Genomic DNA, 22628 nt, shown 5'->3' on the forward strand with positions numbered 1-22628 from the left:
GCCCTGAAACGGCCCGCCGCCCCCCCGCCCCCCGCCCCCGCCCCCCGCAGGGCCCCGCGGCACTCGGATGGGACGTTCACCAGCGAGCTCAGCCGCCTGCGGGACAGCGCGCGGCTGCAGCGGCTGCTCCAGGGCCTGGTGGGGAAGCGCAGGTGAGGGCTGCGGGCGCTAGCCCTGGGAGCGGGGAGCGGCGGCGGGTGGGCGCCCCCCCCCGCCAGGACTAATTCTGACTTGGGGCGGGGGGCAGCGAGCAGGACACAGAGAACAGCACGAGCCGGACCACGCCGGCGGAGGGCCGCCTCTGCCTGCACTGGCCGGGCACGTCCACCCTGCAGGCCTGGTGAGCACCACCGCCGTCCACGCCCCCCGGCTCCGGTCCCCGCGGGGCGCCCCGGGTCTGTGGCAGGAACCGGTCGCGGCAGCGGGCAGGGTGTGGGAAGGTGACACAGCGCTGGTGACCAGAGGAGGCCGTTTCCCCAGGTGGGCAGCAGTCTCCAGCCCCTAACCTGGCTGTCTCCACAGGATGCCCCTGAGGGAGCCCCTGGATCAGGCCTGGTCTCCCCAGCTGCCTCCTGGATCCCGGTCTGGGGCCACGTTTTCAGGGCCAGCTGTCCCTGCAGCGGAGGTGACACAGAAGACGTCCTGAGGAAGAAGGGACCTCCCCACCACCCCAAGGGGAGCGGAGTGGAGCCTGGGCAGGGGAGGGGGTGGGGAGGAGGAGGAGGGGTTGCACTTGTCACCAATAAAGGAGGAATTCAGACACCGGCCCTGTGAGCTCACTCTGCGCCATTTCCCAGGGCAGGGCTGTCAGAATGCAGCGGGGGGGCCTGACCGCAGCTTCTAGCACAATGGCCACACCCAGCTGCCCTTTAAACCTGGGAAGCCAGTGGGGCGCCTCATCTCCCTTCTCTCTCCTGTCCTGCTGACTGGGCTCCCCAGAGACCCATCTGCATCCCTGTCATCCGCTCAGCACTCAGGAGCTCTGGGTGGGCGGGTGGGGGGCACAGGACATCTGCCCTAGAGGCCATGTGTCAGCGTGTGGAGCAGGTGGGGAGGGAGTTGGGGGGCAAGGAGGCTCGGGCAGGAAGCGGTGATGGGCTCGCTGTCACCCGGGGGCCCAGGCGTCCTCTCCAAGCGAGTCGGGGCTCCTCTCCAGGCTCTGTGGTCTCACATGGCTTGACCCATCTGAGCCTGCGCAGTGGGGACCGCGATGGCACCCCAGGAGGAGCTGGGGCCTCTGGAAGCCATGGAGGCACCACCCACACGGGGGGCGAGGCCAGGAGCCTGGGGGGTGTGCAGCCACCAGGCAAAGGCCTAGAGAGCAGAAGGGCCACAGCCCCCACCATCACAGCAGCCCCTCCCTCCTGTCCCCATCCAGCTGTGGGGGGGGGCTTGGGGGTAGGGCAGCTGGGGGCCTGGGCCAAGGAGCCTTGCCAGAAACCCCTTTGTCAAACATCAGAACCCATGGGGACCCGGGCTCCCCCCAGGAACTCCCAGCACCCATCCCCATCTCTGTGGCCCTGCCCACCCCACCTCCTCGGAGGAAACGGGCTTGTTTCCAGGATAGGCAGGGGTGACCCTAGGACACAAACAGCCTTTTCCTTCCAGACCTAGACGGTTGGTGTGGGGAGAGGAGGTGCCCTGGAGGGCACACCTGGAGGGCACACCTGGGGCCTGAACCTTGCTCCAAGATGATTCTGGCAGAAGGGGCCAGCAGAGGGGCAGCCGGGGTTGGGAGGGAGGGGTGGGTACAGCCAACACAGAAGCCAGGCCTGAGCCCCTGCCCCAGTCCCTACACCCCCAGCCCCTAACCCCCTGCCCCAGCTTCTGCCCACCCAGCCACGCCCCCCAGCTGCCTCCCCAGGCCCACTCAGGTGTCCTGAGCGCCTTCAGCGTCATGCCTCGATGTCTGAGAGCTGAGCCCCGTTGGCCCCTGCGTGTGGCCCAGCTCTGGTGGGGAACCACTGGATCTCCCCCTCCCGGCAACAGGCCAGGCCTGGCCAGGCGGCCAGCGGGAACCCCCTTGGTGGAGGCCGGTGGCTTGTAAAGGATCATAATGTGGGGCGGTGCCTGGCAGGGGCGAAGGTCGCCCAGGCTGAGACGCCACCACCAGCTGCTCAGAGGGTCCGGCCGGCTGACGGCCGCCAAGATGGGCGCTTGGGCCCTGCTGCTGCCACTGCTCATGGCCACGGCTCAGGCCCAGGGTACCTGTGGGGCAGGGGCAGGTGGACTGGGTGGCCGGCAGGCAGGCAGGCAGGCAGGCGCCAGGAGGGCACTGACCTTTCCTCTCCAACTTTCCAGTCTGCTCTGTGAACAACTTCTTCGAAGTCCAGGAGAACACGAATCAGAGCGGGCCCCTGGCTGACATCTACGTCCCCAAGGGCCAGCAGGTGACCCTCGGGCCGTCGTCCACCCCCTACGCGTTCTGGATCCAGGGGACTCAGCTGTTTCTCAACGTGACTCCTGACTATGAGGTGCAGACGGCAGACCTGGGCGGACACCCCAATGGGGGCCGCTGGGTGGCTCACCCTCCATAGGACCTGTGCGTCCACCACACCCCTCCCCGGACAAGGGCATTCCAGGGGTCTGAGGCTTCTGTGCCCACCCCCCCTCCCCAGGCAACGACTGACCCCTCTTGGGCCCCAAGGCGGGTAGGGCCATTGGGGGATGGAGCTGCCTGGGCCCCCGATGCCCTCTGGACTTAGCACGGATGCTGGGGACCCTCTCTGCCTGTCTCCTCACTTGTGACGTGGGGCCAGCGTGCTGTGGTCAGCTGGGCAGGTGATCCCCGACACCTCTCTGCCCCCTCAGGAGAACACGATGCTGCAGGCGCACCTGGAGTGCAGAAGTGGCGACACCGTGGTGAGTACCCCCGAATCCCCCGGCCCCCTTGTGGCCTCCCTCAACCTGTGACATCAACACACTCCAGGCTCGGACCTCTGCACTCTGCTCAGCCTGGTCCAGGGCCACTCTCTGTGGTATGTTGGTGTCCACACTTCCTCCAGCCCAGCCTCTGCCCGAGATGCAGACCCCCAGCAGAGACTCCCCAACACGGAAGGCACCTCACCCTGCCAGTTCCCTCCCGCCATTTTCTCCCCCACATCTTTCTGTCGACAAGCAAGTCTGTGGGCTCTGCCTCAAGCTGGACTCCAAACCAACCAGAGCCTTGGCCACCAGCATCTCCTTTCTGGAAACTTCCAACTGGCAACTGGTCTGCTTGCTCCTCTCTTGGCCTTGGCCAGTCCGCTCTCAGTGTGGCAGAACGCTCTGATCAAGCAAATGGACGCCTTTGGCTGCTTTCTCACTCAGAGTCGAGGCCAAATGGATTGTGCGGTGGGCAAGGCTGGGTGCATGGACCCCGACCCCACTCGGGCTGGCCTTGAGCCCTCTCCCCAGTTGTGCACCTGCCTCCCTCTCTCATGGTCTTGCGTCTTCACTCCAAGATCACCTTCTCAGAGAAGCACCGACCGCTCTGTTCTAAGCTGCAAGCCCGGCCCCCACGCGCCTGCCATCTCGGCAGGAGCCACTGACCATGGTCTCCTGTGCTCGGAGCCCCTGGGTGCCCCCACCCGAACACTGCAGCACACCACCCACAGATATCTCGGGATGAGTCTCTAAAAGATAAGAACACTTCTTAAACATAAACATAATATTGTTGCCACCTGGAAAAAGGAACTCCTCAGCGTCACATGACACCTGATGTCCGCCCTTTCCCACAGTAACAGAGACCCCAGCAAAGCCCACCTGTTGAGACTGGCCGCTACTTCTCTAAAGCGCCCTCCTTCTTTCCTCCCTCCCTCCCTCCCCCCTCCCTCTCTTCCTCCCTTCCTCCCTTCTTCTTTCCTTCCTTCTTTTCTTTCTAGTTTGGTTGTTTAAGTCATCTCTACCCCCAACACGGGGCTTGAACTCACAACCCGAAATCAGGAGTCACTTCCTCCTCCCACTGAGCCAGCCGGGCTCCCCTCTTAAGCCTCTTTCAATCTATGGGTTCTCCTTTCTTCCTTTTCTTTGAGAATTATTTTTGAAGCAATTCAAGTGTTTTACCACTGTTCTCATCTGGGACTTTGCCGGCGCCCGCACCCCACCCAGCCCCTGTGCTCTTTTCCTCCAGGGCACTGGCCACCGTGGGTGCTACAGAATTGCTGTCTGTGGTCTGTGTGTAGTCCCTGCAGAGCAGCGGCCCAGGGCAGACGGCTTGTCGTGTCCATCAGAGCACACTGCTGCTGACTCCACCCTGTCCCCACAGGTGACCCAGCTGAGAGTGCTGGTGTTCGTGCTGGACATCAATGACAACGCGCCCGAGTTCCCCTTTAAAATCAAGGTGAAGAAAATACCTGAGGTGAGTGAGAGGAGCCTGGGGTGAGGGGTCAGCGGCTTGGCCTCAGGGATCCGTCCGTGGGGGTCAAGGGTGTAGCCAAACCGCTCCCCCTGCATCCCCCAGGACACTAAAGTGAATACCACTGTCATCCCTGAGACGGAACTGGAGGCCCGGGATCTCGACAAGGATGACATCTTGTTCTATACCCTCCAGGAGGTGACCCCGGTCAGTGTCATCCCCCCCACCCCTACACCAACTCCAACCCCCCCTTCAAGGATCCCCCCTCTCTGTGTCCTCCCAGGGTCCCAGGCTGAGTCCCGTCCTCTGCCTCCCCAGGGCGCCAGTAACTTCTTCTCCTTGGTGGGTACCAACCTCCCTGCCCTGCGGCTGGACCAGCCACTGGACTTCTACTCATGGCAGAACATTACCTTCCGGCTGCTGGTGCGGGTGAGCAGGCCCGGATGCTCAGGTCCCCACCCGAGCTGCCCCCGGCCCTGGACCCCCAGGCCTGATCCAGCCAGGCTCCGCTGTTGCAGGACACACAGGAGGAGAATGCAGAGCCCAGCCACACGGCCACAGCCACCTTGGAACTGAAGGTGCAGCCTGCTGACCTTCGCCCCCCCTGGTTCCTGCCCTGTGGCTATTCAGACCCTTACATCTGCATCAACGCTGAGTACCACGGGGCTGTCCCCCTGGGGCACAAACTGGTACTGGGGGCAGGAAGGGGCAGGATGGGCATCGGGGTGGGGCCTGGGGGCCATGGGGCCAAATTTGGTTGCGATTTTCATACGAACGTTCCTCTGAAAGCCAATCCCACCCAACCACGCGGTGGTGAGTGGTGAGCAAACCCTGTGAACGTAGGTGCGGCGGTCCTGGGGCAGAGCCAGGCAGCGCCTTGGGAACCCAGTGAAGTGGGCTGGGAGGGTGGTGGTGTGGAGGGGCCACGGCGCTGCTCCAGGGGGCAGCTGCGTCTCTGACCAGCTGACGTCCCTGCTCCGGCCTGAGAGGCCCAGGGAGGCACCGGATAACAGCGGGGCCTGGACACGGGCTCCAGGGCCTCCCACCCTACGGAGAGGCCCGAGTCTGACTCCCCGTGACCTCTCCCTGTCCCGTGTGTGTTAGCTCTTGAAACTCCTGTCATTCAGATCAATCAGATGTCTTTGAGCAAATTAACTCAGTAGCAACGGATCGTGAGGCGTGTGGTGGGCAATCGTGCAAAAGACGAGTTTCCCCTTGAAGGAGCCGGAGGGTGAGCTGGGGCTGTCACAGCAGCCCCACGGCGTCTCCTCCTGTCCTTGTCCCTGCAGCCAGCCCCCCTCGTCCTACATCCTGGGCCCATCCACGCTGTGGACGGGGATCAGGGCATCAACCAGCGCATCCTCTACAGCATCATGCAGGGTGAGTGAGGGCCAGACACCTGCTTCTCTCCCCATCCTGTGCCCCATCCCCACCTTGGGCTGAGGACATCCCAGGGGACTTGCCATATGGGCAGAGCCAGCTGGGACCTTAGCCCTCAGGCCACTGGAGGGGGCAAGAGGCCAAGCCTTCCCACCAACCTCGCAGGACAAGATGGCACGTTTGCCATCGATGCTGACTCGGGCAACCTTACCATGACCAGAAGCGTCCCCAGCCCAAAGACCTTCACTCTGCTGGTCAAGGTGGGTGCCCTGAGCCTCCATGGCATTCCTGAGCCTCAGGCTGCAGGACTTGTCCTTCAAGGACCCGCTGGTCGCTGAGGCATCCCTTACCCCTAGGGTGAACAGGCAGACCGTGCCCGCTACTCGGTGACCTGGGTCAGGATCGAGGCCCGAAATGCCACTGGGAGCCTACCCTACTTCCCCAAGAGCCGGTACCAGGGCTGGGTGGCGCGCGGCTCTGGAGCAGGCGTGGAGGTCAAAGACACAACCGCCCCCTCCCTGCCTCTGAGGATCTGGGCCCAGGACCCTGACTTTCCGGTAGGCACCAGCGCCACTGCAGGTGGGTTGGGGGGGTCACGGGGGCAGCCTGGACCCAGGACTCACTGGGCAGTGTCCAGGACCTCAACTCTGCCATCACATATCGCATCACCAATAACACCAACTTCCGGATGGATGGCGAGACTGTGCTGACCGCTGCCCTGCTGGCCGATGAGGGGGTCTTCTATGCAGAGGTAAGGGCAGGGGGGCATCTCCAAGGGGCAGGGGTTAAGGCGGGGCCTGCAAGGGACAAGCCCCCTTTCTGCTCCAGGTCGAGGCCAGTAACACAGTGACTGCAGGCACAGCAACCACTGTGGTGGAAATACAGGTGCTGGAGTGGGAGGAGCCCCCGCCCACAGGTGAGTCAGCGGGACCCACCCCAGGCGACGGCTCAGCCCAGGTGGTGGCTTCCCTGGGGCTGGCATGCTGGGGGCAGAGGCAAGCCCGAATCCTGTCCCTGGCCCCCCAGGTCCCTCCGGTCCCCCAGAGACCCCCACATCCCCAGAGGCTGGAGGAACAACCAGGCCCTCAAGCAGCACCACTTTGGAAGCCCCCAGACCTCCAGGGCCCTCTCAGGGACCCTCTACGACCAGCTCTGGGGGGGGCACTGGCCCACATCTCCCCTCAAGCACAACTCTGAGGCCACTTGCCTCATCTACGCCCGGGGGGCCCCCCAGTGTGGGAACCAGCACCTTCCTCCCATCAGCCTCACCCAGCGGGGGCTCAACACAGACGCTAAAGCCAGGAACCTCTCAGCCGATGCCCCCTGGGCCCAGCAGGACCCCACAGACCTCAGGTAGCACCTCCCATTTGCCCCAGAGTCACCCTTACATTCCCTGACTCATACTCCGAGTGGTCCTGGGACTCACAGTAGGGCAGGGCCCACCCCAGGGTGGCCCAGCCTGACCACACTGACCATGAAATCCTAGGGGGGTTCTGCTCTGGCCTGGACAGAGACAGGTTCTGGGGGCCCCGACAAGGTAACCTGGGGAAGGTGTATGGAGGATGGGGCAGAAGCCAGATTTGGGGTCCAGGGGGCCCTACAATTCCAGGCTGTTCTCTCCACGGGTCCCAGCATTGCCTTCATGGCCCTTCCTATGGTGCTGGACCCCCACCTTCCACTGGGAGCTGGTGGGCACTGACCCCCATCTCCCCTCCCTTCCTTCAGCAGCCTCCCCAAGGGCCCCTGGGAACACACAGCTCCTCAGCTGGGGGGTGAGTGGTGCCATTCCCCAGAACCTCAGCTCTGGGAGGATACCAGGCCTGGCTTGTTGCCAGGGCATCCAGAGCCTGGAGCAGGTCAGCAGGGGAAGAGCTTGGGTGCTAACGGTAAGTGGGTGGTGTGTTGCTGGCAGGGCCACCCCAGACTGGAGGAGGCAGCACTCCGGGGAACGGCGAGCCAGGGATCAGCCAAGCTGAGGACCGGCGCTTCTCTGTCGTGGACATGGCGGCCCTGGGCGGGGTGCTGGGCGCGCTGCTTCTTCTGGCTCTGATTGCCCTCCTTATCCTCATCCACAAGCACTACGGCCAGCCGCTCAAGTGTTGCTCCGGAAAAGCTCTGGTGAGGCCCTAGGGGTTGGGGTGCCAGGACCGGAGGGGGACAGATGGAGAGGGAGAGGCGGGGGGGAGGGGGCAGAGGTGAGGAAAGATGGGGTGTAGACATCACAGTCCACAAAATGGGGAGGAGGCCGAAAGAGGCGGAGAGAAAGGAAGGACTAGCCTGGATCCTTGTCTCTGGGGAAGGCACCAGGGGTGGGGGTCCCAGCGCAGGCTTGGGGTCCTGGTTGATGCCCTGGCTGTCCCTGTCCCCTCCCCAGGATCGCCAGCCCCTCCGCTTTGACAACCAGGCCTTTGTTGCCCCCCAAGAGGACAACTGGGCGCCAGCTCCCCGCTCCTCACCTGGCCCCACCCGGGCTGCGGCCCCGGAGCCCCCAGAGCCCCCGGAGCCCCCGGAGCCCCCGGAGCCTGCGCCCCCAGAGCCCCCCAGCGCCGCGGCCGCGCGCCCCGCCCCAGAGTCCCCCGAGGTGGCCCGCGATGGAGGCGGCCCAGCGGCTGTGAGGTCCATCCTGACCAAAGAACGGCGGCCCGAGGGCGGCTACAAGGCCGTGTGGTTCGGGGAGGACATTGGGGCTGAGGCCGACGTGGTGGTCCTCAACACGCCCGCCTCAGACGCGGCCCGCGCCGCCGACTCTGGCAGCGAGGTCAGCAGCGACGAGGACGCGGACGCGGGTGCTGACGACGACGCGCCGGACGCCGGCTCCACCTACGTCTAGTTCGGCTCCCCGCCTCCCCCGCGGGCCGCCCCGAGGTCGGCCGGGGCCGCTCGCCCCCACGCCACGGCGCACAATAAAGCGACAACTTCCAAGCTCGGCTGCGCGCGAGTCCCCCCGGAGCTGCCGGCCGTGGGAGGGGACGGCGTGGCCCGCCCGCGCCACACACCCCCGCCCCCCTCCGGCCCCGGGTCCTCCGCGGCCGCGCCGGGTGTGCGCTGGGCCCTCCCCCTGCCCCTGCCTGGAGCGCAGCGCCGCTTCCCGTAAACCACCTGCTGCGCCCGCCGTCCGCGGGGCTTCCCAGGCCAGCGCCAGCTGGCGGCCCAAGTTCCTCTCCTGGCCTAACCACGGTCGCAGGAGGGGGGCACCCCGCACTGCGGATCCCCCACCTCCCCACCCGACAGGAAGATTCTTGGCCTGCGGGTAACTGAGGAGCCACCTCAGGAACACTCATTTTGGAAAGCAAGTTCCGGGTGCCAGCCAGTGCGCCTGTGAGGTCCCGTGGGGGCAGGAAGCGCCCGGCGCTCGGTGCGAAGAGGCACCGGGCCCTGGCGCCTGGACTGTGACCTGTGGCTCTGTGCAGGGGCTCCCCGGGTGAGGGGAGCTGGGAGCAGTGGCTGCAGGCCATGGGCCAGGGGGGCAGGTGGGCCCGGCTGTGAGGGCAACCAGAGCCCCCTCTGCTGGCTTCGTCGGGACAGGACCGCAGGCAGGACTTCACCACCACACTGTCCCTTCGGGGTCATCGGTGTTTTTCCTAATGAAAAGGCACCACGAATTCCTTTCCAAATGTCTTATTCTCAAGGGTGTCTGAGTATTCTTGTCTGAACAATTCTCAAGATTCCAAAGGCAGCGGGGTGGGGGCACCTGGTTGGCTCAGTCGGTTACCTGGTGCACTCTGGATTTCTGCTCAGGTCATGATCTCTGGGTCCCGGCATCCAGCTGGGGTAGGGCTCTGCCCTCAGTGGGGAGTCCGCTCGGAGACCCTAACCCTCTGCCCCTCCCTTCCCCTCGCATGCCCACAAGCTCTCTAAATAAAATGAAAATCTTAAAAAAAAAAAAAAAAAATCCCAAGGGGGGGCCCAGGTGGCTTAGTCGGTTGAGCAGCCCACTCTTGATCTCAGCTCGGGTCTTCACGGCAAAGATTCAACGGTTGGGCTCCACTCTGGGCGTGGAGCCTACTTAAAAAGAAAAAAAAAAAGAATCCAAACGGTAGGGCTGCCACTTGCCCAACGCCCTCCTCCATGACCCACTTTCCTGGAAAAAAGAAGAGCCTGGTTTTGTGTGGGGTCTTCAGCTTACCCCGCTGCCTCCCCACCCCCGTTAGTTGCCAGAGGCCCCCTGCCCCAACCCTGCATGTGCCGGGGGTGCGCCTTGAGGGAGAGGAGTGACTGGACCCCGCAGGACCGGCCACTCCTGCCGCTCCTGCACGACCCCCACCCGCACCCAGGAACCTGCGCGGGGGGTCCTGGGGAACTCCCCCACACAAGGGAACCCGCCGCCAGAGCACGTGACTTCCTCGGCTGCAGCTGCAGCCCCGCCCCCGGCCCGTCCCCATAAAAGCGCTTGTTCCCAGCGTCTCGGGGAGACGAACCTTCCCGCCGCGGCGGCCCGGCACGCAGGTACTCGGACCCCTGGCCCGCGTGGAGCGCGAGGGCAGTGCAGAGCAGGGCGGTGGCGGGGAGGGTCCGGTCCCGGAGTCGGGGCGGGATTGGGAGGTGGGGGTCGCACGCTGAGCGGCCGCAGGCCGCAGGTCGCGAGCAGCGCAGCCCTCACTTCCCGGCTTAGGGCTTAGGTTTCGCTTTCCCGGCGCGCGCGGTTTCGCTTTCCCGGCGCGCCGGGCACGCCCCACCCCGCGGCCGTTCTGGTGGTGTCTCCGCAGGGCCCCCCAGCGCCCTCCCACCCGGGTCTGGGTGCTGGCTCAACACCTGTGACTTCACGTGTGTGCGCCCCCACATTTGTGGTCACATCAGCGCCACCGCTGCCCAGAACCCCACACCTCGGCAACGTCGTGGCCATCAGCCCCCAACCACATCTGTGGTCCCAACGCCTGTAACAGCTGGACCACAGCACCTACCGCTTCCCACCTGTGCCAACACCTGCCTGCCGGCCGTGACCACCCCTCCCCGCGGAGGGCCCACCTGCCTCTCCACGCCAGTCCTTTGCAGGGAGCGATGGCCGTGGCTCCTGACAGGTGAGCGCCCGTCCCACCCCGCGGTGCGCGGCCACACCGCCTGCCCCGCACCCTGACCCGGCCGGTCGCCCCGCCCGCAGGGGGCCCCCGCGCCTGCTGTTCGGAGACTGGCTTCTGGGGGAGGTCAGCAGCGGCCGCTACGAAGGCCTGCGGTGGCTGGACGCGGCCCGCACACGCTTCCGCGTGCCCTGGAAGCACTTCGCGCGGAAGGACCTGGGAGAGGCCGACTCGCGCATCTTCAAGGTGGGACCCCAACCCAACCAGGTGGGAGGGCCGGCCCAGGCCCTGGCCCGCGCCCCCAGGCTCCGCCTTCTACCCCCCTCCCCAGGCCTGGGCTGTCGCCCGCGGCAGGTGGCCGCCCAGCAGTGGCGGCGGCGGAGGTGACCAGTTGGCCCTGGAGGGCGCACTCCGCGCCAGCTGGAAAACGAACTTCCGCTGTGCGCTGCGCAGCACGCAGCGCTTTGTGATGCTCCAAGACAACTCGGGGGACCCCACTGACCCACATAAAGTGTACGGGCTCAGCTCCAAGCTGGGGTGGAGAGGTGAGGAGCCCCAGGGGAGGGCAGCCGTCTAGGGGGCAGGACGTTCAGGGCAGAGACACGGTGCTGCGAGACACTGGATGGACAGCCTCTGGGGCAGATTTGTGCTTTCAGAAACTGGCCTCCAAGAGGCTGGTGCCAGGTTGTTGGGGAGGGCAGGGAAAGCTGATTTGGCCTGCTGGGATTAATGGCAGGGGACACCCAGCTCTGAGGGCCTACCCAGGGACACATACCCAAGCGTCCCACTCCAGCGTCTCATCCCACTCTCCCCTGATCCCAATTCTCTCTCGGAAGGTGCGGGCATTCACCAGGGGGAGGAGAAGACCCTTGAAGATGCCCTACCCTTGCTGGTAAGATCGTTCTGCCCTCCTTGCTCCCAGGTCGGGGCTGCCACTTCTCATGGGGCTGGGGCGCTGCTTACACTGGCCCTCTCTTCCCCTGCAGGGCGGGCTCCCTAGGCTCGGGCTGAGCCCTGAGCCCTGTGCCCCAAGCCACCTTTCTGGCCCAGCTGGCAATGCTGAGGACCTCTTGCTCCAGGCTCTAGAGCAGAGCTGCCTGGAGGACCATCTGCTGGAAGCTGCATGGGGGGTGGACCCAGTACCCCCAGAGGCTCCTGGTGAGAGGCTGTGTTGGGTGGGGGTGCTCAGCCTTGCAGGGTTCCATGCTACAGGTCAGGAGCAGGTAGGATGGCAGAGTCCCTGTGGAGAGGGAGAGGGTGGGGGTGGGGGTGGGAGTGAGGAAGGAGCCAGCCACAGCTGGGCCAGTATAGCTGTTCCCAGCCGTCATTCTCCCCCTCAGGCCCGGAGCTCCCAGACATGGAGCCGTCCCTGCCAGGGGCAGTCGAGACAGCCCCCTGGCACCAGGCCCAGGTGACAGGTGAGAGGAGCCAGGGGTGTGTGAAGGAGGGAGGGGCTGGGGGACCGGGTGCCAGCTCAAGCTTTCCTCCCCAGATGCAGGCTCAGCCCCGGCCCTGGAGCCCTGGCAGCCCCCCCAAGAGGTGGAGCCTTGCCCCCCAGGGGCCGGTGAGCAGGTGCTGCTCAGGCCCAGCTGCTCACAGCCCGGACCACAGGCAGAGCCCAGCCTGAGGGCCCTGGATGTGACCATCATGTACAAGGGCCGCACAGTGCTGCAGGACGTGGTGTGGCATCCAAGCTTCGTGTTCCTGTACGGGCCCCCGAGCCCGGCTGCCACGGCCACGGAGCCCCAGCACGTGGCCTTCCCGAGCCCGGCCGAGCTCCCTGACCAGAAGCAGCTGCACTACACAGAGAAGCTGTTGCAGCACGTGGCCCCTGGCCTGCAGCTGGAGTTGCGGGGGCACGGGCTGTGGGCCCGGCGCCTGGGCAAGTGCAAGGTCTACTGGGAGGTGGGCGGGCCCCTGGGCTCTGCCAGTCCCTCCACAACCCCCCGCCTGCTGCAGAGGAACCAGGACACCCCCATCTTCGACTTCAGCACCTTCTTCCGAGGTCAGTGACGCACCTGACCTGGGGCCGTGCCGTCCCTGCCCCCTCCTGTCCTGCTGGGGCCCTGTTCACCAGAGTCCTATCCTGCAGAGATGATGGAGTTCCGGGCGCGCCGGCGTCGGGGCTCCCCACACTACACCATCTACCTGGGCTTTGGGCAGGACCTGTCAGCTGGGAGGCCCAAGGAGAAGAGCCTGGTCCTGGTGAAGGTGAGGCCTGGGGTCCTGGGGGCAAGGCCGCATGCAGCCCCTTTGTGGCCTGACGACACCCTCCCCTCCCCACAGCTGGAGCCACGGCTGTGCCGGGCACACCTGGAGTGCGTGCAGCGAGAAGGGGTGTCCTCCCTGGACAGCAGCAGCCTCGGCCTCTGCCTGTCCAGCTCCAACAGCCTCTACGAGGACCTTGAGCACTTCCTCATGGAGGTGGAGCAGCCGGCTTGAGGACCAGACCCCTCTCCAGCCCAATAAAAAGGACTCAAAAAAAAAAAAGACTCAAGAATCCCACTGGTGTCCTGACCAGGGGTGGGCTCAGGGTTGGGGCTGGAGCTCAGAAGGGGCACCACAGACTTCCCGGGAGCCCACAAGACCTACAGGGCCAGGAAGGGAGGTGACCACCCCTGCCCCCACCCACTCTCCTCTGTCTTCACAATGAAGAAACAGGCCACACACTTTAGAGCCAACAAACTCTACTCAAAGCATACAAAACGCTCTGGGAACAGCAGACGTTTGCTCCTGGCAGCTGTGCTGGCGGGGGGGGGGGCACCACAAACAGCTGACTCTGTGCTGTGCGCAGGGCCCCTGCCTTCCAGACCCACCAACACTGCGCTCTGGTTTGTGGGAGGCAGCAAACACGAGCGTCACTTACAGAGCGGAACAACAGAGAACTGGGGCATGGCCTTCCCTTATTACTATAGAAAATAAAATCGGGCCATCTGTGAGAAGGGACAAGGAGCTCCTTCCACCCCCCAGGCCCCTCCTGATCACCAAAGGCTTCGCCTTTCAAGTACTGAGTCAATCGAGAAGTTTCTAAAGATAATCCATTTTTGATAAATTAGAACACAATGGAAACTGTGTATCTATAATATACATATAAAAAAGTCCAGTTTTAAACTGTGAGCAGGACAGGTGCACAGACCACATGTGATCACGGTAACCCTGAATTCAGGAGTGCTGGCTGGGCGTCTTCAGAGGTTTCTGCTTCTGCCACTCCCAACAGAATCACTCAGGGGCAGGGGCCAGCAGCCCCAGCTCCGCGCCCAGCCTCAGCTCTCGGCGCCCTGCGCGGGCGCCTCCTCACCGGCCTCGGCCCTCCGGTGCCGGCGCATGTGTCTGTACTTGTCCACGTAGGCCTTGACCAGGTTGCCCACCTTCACGGGGTTGATCTCCCCGCTCTTGCTGTGGCATATCTGGGGGCGTGGGGGAGAGGCACAAATGACCCAGAAGCCTCCCTGGGGATCACAGGGACTGAGCCCGTGGGGTCCCCATCACAAGGCACACAGCGGGGCACCCCCCCCCCCCGGCTGGGTCCGCCTCGCACAGCTGCTGAGGGTCCATCTCCCAGCCAGAGACATGTCGCCGGCGTGCCACACATTTGGCCCTGACGCCCTGGGCTCTCGCTTTCCCACCTGCAAGTGTGGTGTGTTATGTACCTTCTGTTATTCGCCTGCTGAACAGGTGACAGGGACGCAGTCCTGTCCCCTCACAAACACCAATGCTTACTTAGCCTGAGCACCTCCGAGCCACAGTGACAGGAGAACAGAAGTGGCCTCTGGCAGTGTGACCACGCTGCCCCAGCCCTCGCTGCGCAGCCCTAGGCCGGTACCCCGCAGTCTGGGTCAGCAGGCGGCGGCACAGACCCACCCACCCGCACCCACCTTTTGCACGGCCTTGCGAAGGATATCCTTGTACTCCTCCTTGGTCACCTCCCTCTTCTGATAGAAGGGCTTGATGGCCAGCTTCACCTCCTCCACCGCCCGCTCCTGCATGTGCAGCTTCTTCATGTACTGAGAGCAAGCACACGTGTGACCGCCCTGCCTGGGGGCCACACGGCCCGCCCCTGCCGGAGGGGGGGCCCGGACTCACCTCCTCATTCTTGGCCTTCTCTGCAGCAGGCCTGGGAGCGGCCGACCTCTCCTCGGAGTTGCCGGTGCTGGGGGCATAGCCGGCTGACTCGGGGGCTGTGGTCAGGGCCGTGGGCACTGGGGCTGGACTCTGTGCGACCCCGCAGCTCGCCACGGGAAGGCTCCCTTGCAGGATAAACTGGACCGTGGGCTGGCTGGCTGGTGCGTACGGCGGGAGACTCACGGGCAGAGCTGGGGCAGGGGGCAGGTTGGGTGTATAAACCTGGACAGAAATACGGACAGCTCAGGGCAGCGCTCCCCACCCCCACAGCAGGAAGAGCCCCGGCCAGAGAGGGAAGTCCTCAGCCCCAGCCTGTGTGGCCTTGCGCCAGCTCACGTCCCTCCAGCCCAGGCACTCACCTGAGAGGGCTCAGCGTCGGGGAAGCTGGACTCTGGAAGTGTGTATCCGGGGGGAGGGGGCTCAGAGAAGGATGCCTGCTGGAACCCCACCGAGGGGCCCATGTCTTCTGTTTCCAGGACCCCTTCCCGGGGCTTCTGGGGCCTGTGGAGCGGCGTCCCTGAGGGCCAACACAGGGGAGGTGGGTGCTCTGTGGCCAACCTGGGCCAGAAGCTGCTTCCTGGCTGGAAAATTCCAGAAAAGCATCCCAGCAGCAAGGACCACAGGCCAGGATGCAGCCACCTCCCTGCCCCACGGCCTACGCTGCCCCAGTGACCGAAAAGGTCCGCGTGCCACCCCCACCCCCAAACACACACACACAAACCAGTGGCCTTCCTCCCACGCTGCCCCAGTCCACCCCCACAAGTGCTTGCGGGACCCTACTCACGCAGGCCTCGCTCCTCGGCAGGGGCACCGCTCTCGGCCTCCTGGAGGTTCCAGGTGACTCTCTTCACCAGGGCCTTAGCCCGCAGCAAGGGGGTCTGAGAGGGGCCTTCCTCCTTCCCCATGGGCACCCCGCCCACAGCCTGGCTTCCCAGGGTGCTAGGCACCACAGCAGCCCCAGCGGCGTCCTGCTGGAGCAGGGGCTTCTCTTCGGGGCTCTGTGCCCGGGGTGGGGGCTGTGCAGCGTCTTCGCCATGGATCAGCGACACCTCCCGTCTGATGACAGCCACTGCCAGGCGGGTGTCCGGCTGCTGGCTGGCTGGGGGCACGGAAGGAGTGGGTGGGAAGTGCCACTCCGGGGAGGAGTCTGTGCTCTCTGGGGAGGGTGGGGAACTCATGTCATCCAGCTGCATGAAGAAGGCTTCGCTCGAAAAATCCTCAAAGATGTGCCCTGCCTCGACAGAGTCACCGTAATCCAGATCCTCGGGCGGACACTCAGCCGGTACCTCTGGAACGGCCTTGTGGGCTTCGGCCCCTGCCGGGCAGGCGTCTGCTCCCACTGAGGCCGGTGGCCTGGCTGGTTGCTCCCTGTCGGGCTTCTGCCCTTCCGCGGGAGCGGCTGCCAACTTCCTCTCTGGGGAGCGAGGCCTCGGCCGCTTCTCATGGGAACGAGGGCGCTGGTACTCCCGGGACCTATGCTCCGTGCTTGGCGACCTTGGTGACCTGGACCTACGCTTCCTCCTCTCATGGGAGCCCCAGCTGGTGCGCGGCCGCTCCCGGCTCCTCTCCCGTGGGCTCCTCTCCCGTGGGCTCCTCTCCCGCAGGTGCCGGTGCCTCCGGGCTCTCTCCAGGCTGCTGGGGGGTGAGCACTCCCTCCCCCGAGACCTGGACCCTGACCGCCTCCGCTTCCTCCTCCTGCTCTCCCTGCGTTCGTGGGAGGAGCTGCTGGGGCTGCCTGAGCGGGACCTGGACCTCCGCCGGCCATGGCCCCAGGACTCCCTCTTCCTCCTCCTGCCCTCGTCCTTCGCTTTCTTCCGCTTGGCTCGCTCGTGGCTGCTGGAGTGGTCGCTGGAAGACCTCCGGCCCCGGGACTTGGTCTGCTGCCTCTTGGGGTGGTCCTCACCCAGTGGTGGTGACACCGACGGTGAGCTCCTGTCCCCGGAGCGGGAACCTGAGCGGGAGCCCGAGCGGGTCCTCCTGTGCTCCCTGGCAGTGGCCCGCTTCCTCTTGGCTTTCTTCCTGCCACGGGAGCTGGATGTGGAGCGGGAGCAGGAAGGGGACCTCAGCTCCACGATCCTGTGGGTGGTCGTCTGCAGTGCGTCCAGGCTGGGCGGGGACTCTGGCTCGGCTACAGTCACACAGGTCACCGTCCGCTCCTCGGAGCCAAAGAAGGTACTGCAGGGCAGCTGGTCCTTGTCTTCCCACGGCTCCAGTGGGGATGGCCTCTGTGCCCGGGAGGCTGAGCCCTGGCCCTCGGCAGCCCCCTTGCCCAGCCCCTCGCACTCCAGGTCGGAGGCCCTCTCAGCAGCCCCCTCACCCCGGAGCTCGAGCCCGCTGGAGGAAGGCCCCCGAGGGGGCTCGGGCTCCGTCCCAAAGACAGTCTCCACTGTGTAGGAGGTGACACAGCGCACAGTCTGCAACGCTGGGGCCTTCGGGCTGTTGATGGAGATGGTGCGTGTGATCTCAGAGGGCAGGAGGCCAGAGCCCAGGTGCTCGGGGCTGCTGCCGGCAGAACTGGAGTCAGAGCCTGTGGGGTCAAAGGGGTCGTAGATCTCACTTTTGAGCTGTTTGGTCTTCCTGATGGAGAACAGGGGCGAGGGGTTCTCTTTCCTTTGCACCTTATTGTCAACAGGCCGGAACGTGTTACAAAAGCCAGGGTTGGAGAGTCTGCCGGAATGTGCCGTGTTCCCGGGAATATTGATCCTGAAGCTCTCAAAGGTCGAGCTGACACCCTTCCCCTTCGAGGGTCCCAGTGAGGCGGGGGACTGGGAGCCGCCCCCTGAGTGCGGGCCAGGCTCTTGTGGGCCCCTGCTGCTGGGCTCGCCCTCTGCTCGGGCACCATGGCCAGGCTGCCCGGGGCCCTCCCTGCCCGTGAGCCGGCTGATGCAGGAACTGGGGATCTCAACACGCTGCTCACTGGGGGGAGCCACATCCGCCTGTCTGCCGCCGCTGTCCTCCCTTCTGACCTTTGGTATCCTCGGTAGCTCAGAGATGTCGGGCCTCCTGGGAACCGGCTTCAGGGCCTGGTCCAGCAGTGCGCCAGCAGGTGGCAAGTGAGAGCAGCTAGCGGAGGTCTTCAAGGACACAGAGTTGGGGGGCAGAATGTGCCGGGTGTCGCCATCGCATCGGGGGTTGTCCCTTTGCTTTAAGCCAGGCCCACGCACACCTGACGGGTTCTGAGTCTGACCGGACGGAGGGGTCACCGACGAGTCCAGTCTCACAGTCGCCCCTGTCCTGAGTGCAGGGACACAGGAGGGCGCCGGCGTGCCAGGACAGCTCAGCCCCGTACTCTGCAACCCGCTTCCTGACTGAGGTGCTATGGGCCCAGGGTGCTTCCCTCCTTGGGACGAGCCACCTGTGCTCCAGCCGGTACTCCGTGGGAAGGAAACAGGTGCTGAAAGGCAAGAGGGTGAGCGGCCATCAGTCCCCGCCACCTCCTTTATGGAGCGCAGTCCGTTGTCTGGCCCAGATCACAATGGCTTTCTCCTAAAAGCTGTGCTTGTAAATGCCTATTCCCGGGACGCCTGGGGGCTCAGTTGGTGAAGCATCTGCCTTCGGCTCAGGTCACAATCTCAGGGTCCTGGGATTGAGCCCTGTGTCAGGCTGGGGAGCCTGCTTCTCCCTCTCCCTCTGCCCCTTACCCCCCGGTTTGTGTGCCTGCTCTCTCAAAAAAAATAAAATCTTAAAAAAAAAAAAAAAAAGTAATAATAAATAAATAAGTAAGTAAGTAAGTAAGTAAATAAATAAATAAATAAATAAATGCCTCCTCCCACTTGCTCCCTGAGCTAGACCTCTGTGCACCTGGGAGCCTGGGGGCAGTGCTCGGGGCTCACCTGCCACAGTGGGGACTTTCTCTTGTGTTTCACAGTTGTGCTCTGTAGCCGTAGAAAGTGCCCCTGCCAGTTACAGATGCTTGTCACAAAGGGGGGGCCGGGAGAGGCAGAGTCTGCTCCATCCTCCACGGCTGGGCACCCCCCACCCCAAAAACCTGCCAGGGCCTGGATACATGGGGGAGGGCTCCACAGGGGCTGGTTCCATGGCTCTGTGAGCACACACACCAGCCACATTACGGCCTCTGAGGGTCTGTGGACTGGCCCAGAAACCCCATCATCACATAAACTACCAGCCTGTCAACTCTGCTCAGAAAGTCATGTAGAATGAACAGAGACGAACTGAGAAAATTGTGCCCCTTCACGTCTATTTTCAGCAGAGAATGCATTTTAGTTCCTCAAATGTCTCATCTACCGCTCGCTCAGAAACAAGGAGAACCAGTGGGTCACATGACCCCCTCAACTTCCCAGAGTGTCAAGGCAGAGAGGGCGTCCCCGTGGACACCGCTGGGCTTCGTTCAGCGGCCGCCTCACCTGCCCTCTTGGCGCTGAGGGAGCCATCCCGGTGGATGATGATGTCTGCGCCATTCATCATCAGGAGGCTCTGGCCTGACAGGATGCTCCCCACCAGGTCTGGGACGGGGGCCTCGTCCACTTCTGGCTCAGGCGCTGTAGCAGGAACGCTCCTCCTGCAGGTACAGACCCACGGCTGCCTCCCCATGCCCAAGTCCCTCAAGCCAGGCAGGTGCCCCCCAGCCCCGGCACCCCCCGCCAGGTCCTGACTGCCATATGCAGAAGAGGCCACCTGCCGGGGCCCTGCATGCGGAGGGAATCAGATACATCCAGCAGCTCTGACAAAAGAAAAGCAGGCTGTTTGAGGTGAAATCATCTGATGCTTCCGACCCCAACTGCCACCAACAGGCAGCCTGTTTACTGGTTTCACTGAGGGGTGAAACAGAAGCAAACAATCCAGCCAAGGGGCAGCAGCTCTGTGGCAGAGGTGGCCCCAAGCACCCGTGGCTACTCGGCCCCAGCTCACACCCAGGCAGACTGTGGCCTGCCACTCCAAGCTCGTGCCCTTGACTGCAGCACTTCCTCCCGGGGCAGGCAGAGCGCAAGGCCAATCTGTGGCCACCCCACCACCCCCGGACCACGGTCCCTGCCAGCACACACCTGGAGAGCCCCATGGCCACGGGCCTGGCCACAGGCCGGTGAGAACGCAGCGCTGACTGCGACAGAACCCTCCTCTTGGCACTCAAAGGGGAAGCAGGGTTTGCAGACTGCTCTTCACTGCTGGAGAGAGCACACAGGCCAAAGGAATGGTGACCCCACACTGGAGGCCCAGGGAGACCCCCAGCCCCTCAACTGCACACATGGCAGCCCTTGTGCCCCCAAACTGAACACGGGCCCCACGGACTGGCTTCATGTTGGCAACTGCCCAAGCCTCGGAGTGGGCACAGGGCAGGTGGGGCAGATGTGCAAACTAGACCTGCCTCCACGTGAGCAGGTGAGGTTGTAGAGTTCCTTCTACACACACCACCTATGTGAATCTGAAAAGGAGTCAGGAATCCTCACCCTCATTGTGCAAATGCAAAATCCGAGGCCACTGCCCACAAAGAAAGGAGGGAGGGAGATCCCCCTGCAGTTACCTGTCAAAGGGGTCCAGCTCATAGGGGTCTCCGAAGAGCGAGAGAGAGGCCACTCCGATGTCCGCACGCATCAGCCCCAGAGAGGGGTCTGCTGGCTTGTGCACAGATGGGATGCAGGCTCCGCGGGCCGGACCCCGGAGGCCCAGGGTCCGTGCGATGCGGGAGCGGGCTGTGGCTTCATTCTGAACCAAAGTCACAAAGGAAAGGAATGACGAGCAAGCCGGGAGCTAAAGGCTCCAGAAACACCACACCGTAGGCTGAGGAAATGCTACACCGGAGCCAAAGGGCCTCCCGTGTATTAACGGTAACACTCTAGAGGTTTTGCTTCAACAGAATCAACGAACACGTCCCAACGTCCCCACCTTGGCACACCTGCCACTGCAGGTGGTGTTTGATTCTGAACACAAAACCACGAGCAGCAGAGCGGGCCACCCAGGTGATGAGTGACCTGACACTGAGGAGGAGCGCGGAGGGGACTGGCAGCCCCACACGGGCAGGCGTGCCGCAGGTGCCCCCGGGTGGTCATCCCTCCAGGAATTCCACCTCAATGAACCAGCGGAGCGGCGGCTCCCGTACTCCATGTAAAACGGAGGTGTCGGTTTCCACATGAATTTACACTGGTCAGGCAACGGCAACGACCTTGAGTATAAATTCACACAAAGATGCGGCAAACACCTGAACGACGGCCACAACCGAGCTCCTTGTGTTTCATGTATTAACGTGCTTTCAATGTCCAGCCAGGAGCTGCCGTGAGGACGGTACTTCAGAGCAGGGACATGAGACACGGGCTGCACACACACGAGGGGCCCGCTCTGAAAGCCTGGTGGCGAGAGAGCTGGAGGCCGAGACCACTCCGGCTGAAAGCCCAGCCGCACGCCCCAGCCAGAATCCCTCTCTCCATTCCCCCACCCAGCTAACAATCTGCTTGCCTCCCGGACAAGCTGGTGGCCACGGCCCTGCTGCCTCCACACCCTCTGGCCTGCCCACCCCTGGGGTGCCAAGAGTCATACACAACCCCTCAGGACGCCCGGCTCTGAAGGGTCCTGGAAAATCTCTTGTCCCAGCCCCATCTTCAATGTGTCCTGTGGAAATGTTCATTTTTATCAGTGGACCTCTAAGTAAATACAGAAAAAGGAGGCTTTTCTGTGCATCCCACCACCTAGCTGCACAAGGGAACTGACCGGCGCAGTGGGAACACTACCCTCCAAGGCTACCTTTGACGTTTTCCCTTTTCTCTTCTTCACACGACCCTGGCGTTTCTTAGACCTCGTTCCGGAGCTCCTGCTCTTCGCACACGACCTGGACTGTGTTTTCCTTCTTCCCGACACTTTCTTCCGTCTTCCTACAAAAAGCACATTGAGAGTCTATGCTTTCCTGTGGGCCCCGAGGCCCCCCACCCAGCCCCTGGGCGTCCCCACCTCAAGGATGTGCCGTACACAGCCAGGACCTGGCATATAGACAGCATGTGCACTGTATTGGGTTTTTTTAATGGAGAAATAAGCCATAATTTAAAAAACAGCGTTTCCCCATGGAGGAGCGAGAGAGGGAAAGCAAGGCAGTGCAGAGCAATTTGCAAATCTGACTTTTATAACCAATAAACATTTCACATCATTATATAACAAAATGAAATAAACAACCAACCAACCCTGGCGATCCAGAGTAAAAGGAAACAAATGGCCCCAGGTGTGTGCCCACCTGGTCGAACCACAGAGAACTCTCCCCACAGACTGGAAGACAGAGGACCTACCGCGCATCTCTAGGAACACGTCCTAAAGATTAAACCGCACAACACCGGGGTTCGGCCATGGTCAGTCACCTCAGGGACACTACCATGGGCTCAAGGGCGACTCTCACTCCATGACGCTCCGGTACCCCCGGGAAACCGACAGGGGCTTCAGCCTGGACGGAGCGGATTCCATGGAGATGCAGCGATCGTGGAATGCCATTGACACATCACACATGTCTAAATCCGTGAGTCCCTAATGCTGCTGACAACCCTAACCGAGCTCTTTGCAAGGACACTACCAGCAACTCGGTGCTTCCAAGAAACAAACCAAGGCCTGAATCTTCGTTGGCCAAACCCCCGCAGGACTCGGAGGCAGCCGGCGCAGGAGGAAAGCCTCTCCTTGCCTCCCTCAGTGAGATCACGGGGCTGAGCGAGGAGCATGAGCAGGGAGACCAGCAGGTGCTGCCTGCTCCCAACACCAGGCAACTTGCAAACACAAATCCAAACAGACAAAAGTCCCAGGTGAAGGCGAGTGACTTTGCAGCTCCGAGGACGGCGTGCGGGCCGCCA

At 63.5% G+C, this 22628-nt stretch overlaps 4 protein-coding genes across 7 annotated transcripts in view; 3 read left to right on the forward strand and 1 right to left on the reverse strand.

Annotated features, from left to right (window-relative positions):
- Positions 1–6: 6 nt before the first annotated feature.
- On the forward strand, positions 7–762 carry SCT (secretin; the record flags this gene model as incomplete). The annotated part of the gene is made up of 3 exons (XM_035013772.1): positions 7–152; positions 248–340; positions 523–762. Coding segments are annotated over 3 exons (363 nt in total), but the record flags the coding sequence as incomplete, so codon positions are not given.
- A 1387-nt stretch (positions 763–2149) lies between these two features.
- Positions 2150–8632, forward strand: CDHR5 (cadherin related family member 5). The gene is made up of 14 exons (XM_035013773.1): positions 2150–2204; positions 2287–2474; positions 2812–2862; positions 4247–4339; positions 4442–4543; positions 4655–4765; positions 4855–5025; positions 5626–5716; positions 5882–5976; positions 6073–6273; positions 6354–6467; positions 6545–6632; positions 7677–7834; positions 8091–8632. The coding sequence occupies exons 1-14, from the start codon at positions 2150–2152 to the stop codon at positions 8544–8546; spliced, it is 1974 nt and encodes a 657-aa protein (XP_034869664.1). The 3' UTR covers positions 8547–8632.
- Positions 8633–10082: 1450 nt separating this feature from the next.
- IRF7 (interferon regulatory factor 7) lies at positions 10083–13221 on the forward strand. Its single transcript, XM_035013653.1, has 10 exons — positions 10083–10162; positions 10423–10734; positions 10815–10977; positions 11063–11276; positions 11568–11623; positions 11718–11889; positions 12072–12149; positions 12224–12736; positions 12824–12942; positions 13018–13221. Exons 2-10 carry the CDS (start codon positions 10715–10717, stop codon positions 13171–13173), a joined length of 1491 nt encoding a protein of 496 aa, XP_034869544.1. The 5' UTR covers positions 10083–10162; positions 10423–10714; the 3' UTR covers positions 13174–13221.
- Positions 13222–13752: 531 nt separating this feature from the next.
- PHRF1 (PHD and ring finger domains 1) overlaps positions 13753–22628 on the reverse strand; it is a 28877-nt gene continuing 20001 nt past the window's right edge. Inside the window, exons 11-20 of one of the 4 annotated variants that reach the window (XM_035013649.1) lie at positions 21547–21674; positions 20333–20514; positions 19857–19973; positions 19218–19372; positions 18687–18749; positions 15638–18247; positions 15213–15370; positions 14815–15075; positions 14607–14735; positions 13753–14138 (exon numbers count right to left, since the gene is read on the reverse strand). In XM_035013649.1, coding sequence (XP_034869540.1) covers positions 13995–14138; positions 14607–14735; positions 14815–15075; positions 15213–15370; positions 15638–18247; positions 18687–18749; positions 19218–19372; positions 19857–19973; positions 20333–20514; positions 21547–21674 — 3947 coding nt within the window. In that variant the 3' untranslated portion in view covers positions 13753–13994. Of the gene's footprint in view, positions 14139–14606; positions 14736–14814; positions 15076–15212; positions 15371–15637; positions 18248–18686; positions 18750–19217; positions 19373–19856; positions 19977–20332; positions 20515–21546; positions 21675–22628 lie in introns of all 4 variants that reach the window. The other 3 variants (XM_035013648.1, XM_035013652.1, XM_035013650.1) reach the window with 3 other exon arrangements.

The sequence above is a fragment of the Mirounga leonina genome, unplaced genomic scaffold, assembly GCF_011800145.1.
Source record: "Mirounga leonina isolate KUSES-001 unplaced genomic scaffold, KU_Mleo_1.0 Mir_166, whole genome shotgun sequence".
Lineage (NCBI taxonomy): Eukaryota > Metazoa > Chordata > Mammalia > Carnivora > Phocidae > Mirounga > Mirounga leonina.

Bases quoted from the DNA above. Each gene is read 5' to 3' on its own strand.
- CDHR5 (XM_035013773.1), top strand. From the start codon at position 2,150: ATGGGCGCTTGGGCCCTGCTGCTGCCACTGCTCATGGCCACGGCTCAG. The intron at 4,766-4,854 runs GTGAGCAGGCCC...CCGCTGTTGCAG, and splicing joins CCTTCCGGCTGCTGGTGCGG to GACACACAGGAGGAGAATGC. The intron at 5,717-5,881 runs GTGAGTGAGGGC...CCAACCTCGCAG, and splicing joins CCTCTACAGCATCATGCAGG to GACAAGATGGCACGTTTGCC.
- IRF7 (XM_035013653.1), top strand. From the start codon at position 10,715: ATGGCCGTGGCTCCTGACAG. The intron at 11,890-12,071 runs GTGAGAGGCTGT...TCTCCCCCTCAG, and splicing joins AGTACCCCCAGAGGCTCCTG to GCCCGGAGCTCCCAGACATG. The intron at 12,150-12,223 runs GTGAGAGGAGCC...TTTCCTCCCCAG, and splicing joins GCACCAGGCCCAGGTGACAG to ATGCAGGCTCAGCCCCGGCC.